Source organism: Beta vulgaris, chromosome 1 (assembly GCF_026745355.1).
Source record: "Beta vulgaris subsp. vulgaris cultivar EL10 chromosome 1, EL10.2, whole genome shotgun sequence".
Lineage (NCBI taxonomy): Eukaryota > Viridiplantae > Streptophyta > Magnoliopsida > Caryophyllales > Amaranthaceae > Beta > Beta vulgaris.
Window position 1 is genome coordinate 8,445,326 of NC_079202.1, and position 8,282 is coordinate 8,453,607.

At 37.7% G+C, this 8,282-nt stretch overlaps 1 protein-coding gene across 1 annotated transcript; it reads right to left on the minus strand.

Moving 5' to 3' along the window:
* Positions 1–956: 956 nt before the first annotated feature.
* LOC130589618 (uncharacterized) lies at positions 957–1,995 on the minus strand. Its single transcript, XM_057390987.1, has 2 exons — positions 1,713–1,995; positions 957–1,540 (listed from the first exon to the last, which is right to left on the minus strand). The coding sequence occupies exons 1-2, from the start codon at positions 1,993–1,995 to the stop codon at positions 957–959; spliced, it is 867 nt and encodes a 288-aa protein (XP_057246970.1).
* Positions 1,996–8,282: the final 6,287 nt, after the last annotated feature.

The following is an 8,282-nucleotide window of genomic DNA, read 5'->3' on the forward strand; positions in this document are numbered from 1 at the left end:
CCGCTGGTAGGTGGCACCCGCATTTTTTAGCCCAAAGGGCATTACCTTGTAGCAATAGATGCCTCTTTCAGTCATGAAGGCGGTCTTTTCTTGGTCTGCAGGATCCATTAGTATCTGATTGTAACCTGAGTACGCATCTAGGAACGTTAGCCTTTCATGGCCAGCTGTAGCGTCCACAATGCATCAATATGTGGCAGCGGGAATGGATCTTTGGGGCAGCCTTATTGAGATCTGTAAAATCGATGCACACCCGCCATTTGCCATTTTTCTTTCCAACAACCACCACGTTAGCTAGCCAGTCGGGATATTTGACTTCTCGGATTTTGCCAGCTTTGAGTAGCTTGTCCACCTCCTCGTTGACTATCATATTTCTTTCTGGAGCAAACTTCCTTCTTTTCTGCTTCACGGGCTTTGAGTTGGGATCGACGTTTAGCTTATGGGTGATGATGTCAGGCTCAATGCCTACCATATCTTCATGGCTCCACGCAAAACAGCTTACATTTTTCTTTAAGAATTCAATAATCCGCTGCTCCTCAGCTGGCAGGGATGCCCCAATCTGCACGGTCTGCTCTGGCTTTGCTGGGTCCAACGCCACTTCATCTACATCTTGATCTGTTGGCTTGGCTGGCGCTGGACCTTGCTGTAATTGCTAGATAGATTCCTTTTTTGCTTTTAGAGATATGCTATAGCATTCCCTAGCCAGCTTGCGATCGCCCCTGATTTCTTGACTCCCCACTTGGTAGGGAACTTAATAGTCTGGTGATAGGTGAAGGTACAGCTCGCATTTTGTGGATCCATGGTGTCCCCATTATGATGTTGTATGCTGAGGGACAATCTACCACATTGAACCTGGTTTGGAGGTTGACTCCTTTTGCATAAGTGGGCAATACGATTCTCCGAGCGTTGTAGCTGGCTCGCCATTGAACCCGAACAGAACGGTTGCTTTCCTGAGGATATCAGCTTCCTGCAGCCCCATGCTTTCTAGAGCACTTTTTGAAAATGATATTAGCTGAGCTGCCATTGTCTATCAAGACTCGCTTCATGAGGCAATTGCTGACGGTGAGAGATACGACGAGGCCGTCATGATTATCAGCTTCCTCATCTCCATCTTCTTCGTCGAAGCTGATGGTCATGCTTCTGAGCTTTTTCTCTTCAGCACTCCTCAGCGGGCTAGGTGCAGTTTTGGAACCTTCTCGAGCAAATCTCTTGGCTGCAGAGTATGTTAGTCCACATATTTCTGAACCTCCAGAGATAGAATTGATTACCTTATCGTGTAGGGGCTCAGGTGGCGGATGAGGCTGTTGCTGGCTGGGGCCAGCTTTATCTTCTTGCTGCCCCTTCTTCCCCATCAAGTGCTCGAGATAGCCCTTCTTGAGCAGCCATGCCACTTCCTTTTTGAGAGCATTGCATTCTTCTGTTCGATGGCCATGGTCGCCATGTAGACACCACTTGGTGGTGTCCTTCTCGCTGTCTGGTCTGTCGCTTTTGCGAGGCCACCTAACTGTGGTTCCCAGCTTTTCTAGTGCGTTTACTACGCCTCCTGCATCCACGTTAAAACAGTAGGAAGCAATGGAAGGGTAATCGTTGTTAGAGATTTACCTGTGGCCTTGCTGGCTACGTTATTACTTTCGCGCTTCTGATATGGCTGATGGCGCCAATCAGTCTTCTTCTGGTTCTGGGATTTCCGATCGTAGCTAGGCTCGCTCACGTACCTGGAGCCTCGTCCTCCTCGACACGTATCTCAGCCATAGCTCTGGCCCTGACCTCTTCGAATGTGCCACATGGGTACCTGGTCAATTCATAATACAATCTAGATTTATAGGTTAGTCCTCTCCTGAATGCTTCGATAGCTGTGGGAACATCCAGGTTCTTGACAGAGATCATTTCCTTGTTGAATCGATCCAGGTACTGCCTCACAGCTTCATTGGCTTTCTGGGTGATGCGGTACAAGTCGCCGGTGTGCTTCTCTAGGACTCTGCTGCTTGCAAACTGCATATAAAACTTGTTAATTAAAGCAGCAAAATTTTGGATGCTACCTGGCTTAAGACTTATCAGCCATTGTAAAGCGGTCCAGATAGGGTGGCCCCGAAGGACTTGCACATGGTGGCTTCTAGCAGATGCTCAGGAATGGACAGAGTCCACATCTTCTGTTTATATTGAGCCACATGGTCATAGGGATCCGCAGCTCCATCATACAGCTTGTGAGGCTGGGTCACGTTGATCTTTTTGGGAATCCTGGCTCTTGCGATTTCTTCCACGAAGGGGGATTGGGCGTAGCCATCAGGAGATTCTTCAGCCACAGGGGTAGGTGCTCCAGGCAGCTTCGTCAGCATGCGAAGTATTTTCCTGTTCTGAGATTCTAGGAGCGCCATTTTCTTAGCTGCGGATCAGCTTCATCTGCTTCATCGTCGGACCTAGCTGCTCCATCTTCACCTTCACTGGCCTCGGAATCTTCGAGATCAAGCACTTAGGAATTAGTTCCGGATACGCTGTTTGGGCGTTTTGTTACTTTTGACAGAATCCAACTTTTCTGAGGCTGTCAATGGTCTGCTGGGCCTCAGATTGAGTGCGGTGAAGGTCCTCTTGAGCCTTCAGCAAAGCCGCTTTCATTGCTTCAGCAGAATCGTCAGCCATTTCAAAGTTGGGTTGAAGTGTTTCTTTTTTTGGGATTTTGATGAGAGTTTAGCTGTAGAGCCCCACGGTGGGCGCCAAACTGTTTATGCCAAATTCTGATCAGGCAGAACTTAGCTGAGGATCTACAGCTAATGGAGATGCAGCTACAAACAACAAAAGATGCTAGCTACGGAATTAAAAGAGAATGCAAAGAAAAGGCAAAGACACCAAGAAATGGTGACGCGGAAAACCCCAGGAAGAGGTAAAAACCGCGGGTGGAATTGAGTCCACCAATCCACTATTTGAGAAGATTACAACTTATAGCTAGCAGCTAGCAGCTTAGAGCTTGTACTAAATACACTTAGAATATTGTAAATGTAGAAGAGAGAAAGAATGTAAGTAAAGCAATGTAAAGACTTTGTGTACAGAGTGTTATTCCCTTCTATTTATACTAATACAATTGTATAACGTTACTCCTTTTGAACGTTGCATAACTAACTTCCCTACGAGGTGCCACAACCCCTAGAATCTAGGGAGATCTCTTCTTCTGCTGGCTAACCACTTCCTCCTATTTCTTTGGCTTAACGTCACTTATTTTGACTTGGTCTTGATCAGTATCCAATGCTCTTTCAACTGAATTTATTCAACTCCCTTCGTCTCTGCTTGCTGTAGCTGCTACCTGATAATCCCTAGCTGGGACAGATACATAACCTGCAGGTTCAGCTTAGGAAATTTTTAGGACATAACACCAACTCAACCAAAAAAGCTGATGGTTGAGACCCCAGGAATAGATTTATACTCTATCACGCCCCTTCACGCAAGAGCTCTTTAGGCTTGAAGTGTGGATGCAGCACAGGTCTCCCTCATACCTAGCGCTAAATATTCCACTGAGAAATGAGGGGTGGATGAGATTCGAACCCGTGACCTTTTTGTCACGTTGGCTCTTGATACCATGTCAAAGGATCAACTCAACCAAAAGCTTAAGCTGATGGTTGAGGCTCTTGGGTAGAGTTGTAACTTGTTTAATTGGAGCTAGTTTCAAAAGCCTCTATAATGATGAAACATTTGCCTTGCTATGGGGCTGTGGGGACACCTTTTAAGGTTGTTAATTTACAGGCATGTGAAGTATTTGTTTGCTCTCATTTGTCTCTTTAAGCATTGCCATTGGCACTGCCATTGACAGAAGGAAGATGGTAGTTTTATGGTTCCTCCATTGCATTCAAAAATTGAGTTCCAGAGTAGTGTTTTGTGTTAATCTATAATTTTGGTGGTGGTTTATACTGATCCATTGACAGAAGATGGTAGTTTTATGGTTCCTCTCCATTGCATTCAAAAATTGAGTTCGAGAGTAGTGTTTTGTGTTAAAAATTTGGTGGTGGTTTATACTGATCCAAAGAGCGAATTTTGATGATGAACAAAATGTGGGATTAAAAATTGGAAACTTTCGGTATTTGAACGCAATAATGTAGGCGTTGACCACTTTAATGTTAGTTAAATAAAGGAATTGAATCGATACACTTAATTAGCAGGTTTGTAGCGCAAATAAGTACATGCATCCAAGTGCATGTAGAGCATGGTGCACCCTTTTCTAAATTACGTCGTTTTATCATTTTTAGAGTCTATAATTTTAAAAAATTATTGTTATTTGTTTCCTTAAATTTTGCAAGTAAAGATTTCTTTTTCAAATTTAAATTTAAAAGGTATATGTTCTTTTACCTTAAGTGTAGATGTTCATTTACTGTATGTTCTTTTCATCATAACACTAGGTTTTAGGCCCGTGCATAGTGCACGGGACTATTTAGTATAATAACAATGTTTATATATTAGCTACAATGAAAACGTGTAAACGATTCTTACGTTAACTTGATAAAAGACTTTGTGTTTAAGAGATATACACCTTTATATTAATTATAAAGTTGTCTAACATAACATGATACTCATATGTTTTGGAAGACTTCTTTCTAGTGCAAAACGAAATTTAGTAAGAAGTTACTTCCTGCGTTTTATTTCTATAATATTGCAAAATGGGATTTTTACACTATCCATTCACCACCAAAACCTTTCACTATATATTATGATTTTTATGTAAGGAAAATATTGTCATGTGGGGTCTTGTTAGATTCGTCTCGATATATACTTTCAGAATATCAATTTTGTATAATTTTACTAAAAAGTAATTAAAGATATTAATAGTTAAAATAGCGCATTGGCAAACGTGAAAACTCAATTGTTGTAGTAGAAAAAGAACGGAGGTTGTATAACATAGTCATAAGCAAAGCCAACAAAACCTTAAGAGGAAATTTGGAATTCTATATTTTCTCCATACTTTCGATACAATTGAACCGCTAATAACTTCTGTACGGGAATTCTTTGAAAAATTAATAAAGTGATGACATGATTTAATATAATATACCAATTTTGGTGTAGCCCACAAAACCATCATCTAAGGGTTGAGATGACAAAGGTAAATTAATGATCTCAACTGCTTCAAAAAGGGAGAAAATTTGCACGAACTTGGTCTTATCCCAGTAACCACTTAGGGTCAATTGTCTTAGAAACCCTTTCCAATCACAATCTTCATTTTTTACTCGAAATGGCCTTAAAGTGTTAGACTTCCCATGTTCTTTCTCATAAATTAGTACTATTAGGTAATTTTTACTCGTGACTGAGAAATGGCTACATAAAATTAGCCATGACTAAGAACTGGTCTCGGGAGATACAAACCTACCATGTGATAGGGATTGTCCTTGACTTTTAACACATGGCCGAAGAAACTGTCTTTTTTGAAACATCATAAGAAATTCTATTCCAACTGAAGGAATAAGTACCATATGGGGTATAAATACCTTATTCCCCGTTGCTACCTGAAATTACCACAATTTCGATGGTATATTGTATCATACCTTATTCCCCGTTCCATCTGACGTAATGAGTATCATATGGGGTTTTCCACTTTACTGTTTTGCCTAAATACCTTATTCCTCGTTGCTACTTGAAATAATCCTTACTCATTAGTTTCTTCCTAAAAACAATTTTAGAGTATATTAAGCCACCACAATTTTAATATAAAGAATAATTTAGAAAATGATAATTTTGTATAGTAAACAAATATAAATACACGTACTTGTATAATGTATGTGTGTTTTATAAGTTCTCCATATGATTTACATTTCAATATTATCTTTTACATCAAAGAAAAAAGAAGCCGTCAAAACAAAGTGCATAGGCAAATTAATAATTTTTCTAATTCGATAACTTCTGATCTTTCAACAACAGTTTTACTCTCTTATAGACCAACTAAAATTGAATACTTATAAATCCCTCTTTTGATATATAAGCTTGATATATAATTAACTCATTTTGTTCATCACCTTCTCAATTAGTGTCTCGAAGCTCATTAAAGAAAGCTATATTTTATAATTTAAGCACATGGGCTATGTTTCACTCTCTCTGCTAATCCTTTATTTTAGAATTTGTATATCGAATGGGCCAAATTCAAAGTGTAATTTTCTTTAAAAATGATATTAATAATATAAGCTTAAGTTCATAAGTGGATGTATTTATATTTTTTGTTTCATTTGAATGTAAGAGCGTGGGAAAATTTTGAGTGATCCTAAGGTTAACCCTCTTAGACACAATAAAATAATAATTAATATATATACAATAAATTGGAGAGAGAACAATAATAAAATTAATGTCTGAATGTACTCTTGGCCAAGGAAATTTCAATAATTAGAGGGTTGGCAACCCGTTGGATCACCTTATCATCTAAATTTTTTCTAATTAAATCGTCATAGTTTTGTCAAAATAAGTTGAAGTGAACCATCCTTATATGTTGGTTTTCACTTTTTTTACCTTATTTAATTTCTTGTTTCATATATTGTCTCTTGTCTTACTTCTCTCACTTTAAGGGACTGTTTTTCCCAACTTATTTTTCAGTTCAGTTCAATTCCTAAATTAATATCATTACTATTAGTTATAATTTAATTCAGTTCAGTTGTTTTATGCTAAAGAGAACATGCTCTAACTCTGTTTTTTCTATATATAAAAACTTAGTATGTATTGGTCGTGGATATAATTTGTTATGATGATTCATATTAGCCCACCTTAGACTACTTTGGGACTAAAGATTGAGTTGTTATTGTTTTTATTGTTTTTGTTATATGTAACCTCTGATTATAGTCATGGTATGACACTTTTTTTTTTGAACAAAACATCCTTTTATTTCTTATTTGGTAATAAAGTAAATTTTCATGACTATTATTATTGCATTTGCATTTCCTCCTGAACGGGCTAGCATCTCATTATATTCATTACCAAAAGTGAAATAAGAAAAAAGAAAATTAATTAGCTGGCTAACATATTATCAGGATATCATATACTACTTCACATTTGCAATTTTTTCATTCAACCCATCACCCATGAGGTTTTTTATACTTCTTTCATAAAGTATGATATATAATAGGATGATTATGTCATATGAACACTGCGAAAAAGGTAAAAGAGTAAACAGAGGAAGGAATGTGTGTATATTCTTGCACGGATTTATAATATAGTCATTCAATTGTGTGTAACTAAATTTCCTCAAACAATTTCAGTATCAAATCTAAAACCATCCTGTAAATATTTTTCAACTTCAAAAAGATTAGTTGAATGGAATATTTGACAGGAAAGGAAAAACCTTGAAAGATTTGCTAAAGTGGAGATTTCCTTCCAGTGAGGAATCTTTCTTTTACAGCCCAAAATCACGATATATATTTCAACTTAAGGGAATTGGAGGTTTTCCTAAAGCATTCAATGATTGATTTTTAAATTTTTTGGAAACTAATAATATCATAATCAAACAAAATCATTTTAATGGGATGTGACACGTGGCATCTATTTCATTGCTCTATGAATGTGGGGTGAATTGTGAGAGCAGAATTTCTATGAAGCTGCCACATAGGCTAATTTTTTCTTGCTTTAATATTATATATGATTTGTTCTTTTATAAATATAGATTTACACGTTCTTAATATTAAGCCGTGTGTTCTTTTTTAAAGTAGAAAAGTTGTTGAAAAAAGTTTGTGTTCTTTTATATTAATTATATGTTCTTTTTGGGTGCACAATGAGCATTGTGCACCCTAGTCCATAATCCACGCTTTGGATTTGTAGCATTATTATAGTAAAGTTATAGAACTAGTGCTTTTAGTCATGTAAATGTACAAAGGGGTTTGTTCGTAGGTATATGAAACCTGCCCCATGATACTGAAATTATAGCTAGGCAATTGTAGTGATAGTGAATTGATCATAAATTGACGTGTAGCAGCAAGGGAGCTATACTCTAAATGAATTTTTGCTTTACCCCTTTTTTCCATTTCTCCAAAGCTCTTAATGAATCAACTTGAACAATATATTTATATGTAAGAATAGTCTTCATGATTGACAGCCATGTATCATATTCTTTGTTCATTGTTTGGCTATACTGATTCAATGCCCTCAACTTCATGTGCTGATTCAGGATCTTTTGCTTCAGGTTATGACAACTCAACATCTGGTCTTTTATTAATAGGGAATTCATCAGGGAAGTTGATAAAGACTGTTCTCTTTGGGCAGAAAAATCCAAATCCTATTTTTCTGCTAAGAGCAAAGAGGTACTAGCTTGTTATATGATATTACTCTAGTCACTA

Coding starts and splice junctions, on each gene's coding strand:
- LOC130589618 (XM_057390987.1), bottom strand. CDS start 1,995: ATGCAGTTTGCAAGCAGCAGAGTCCTAGAGAAGCACACCGGCGACTTG. Junction 1,541..1,712: donor CGAGGAGGACGAGGCTCCAG/GTACGTGAGCGA, acceptor ACGTGGATGCAG/GAGGCGTAGTAAACGCACTA.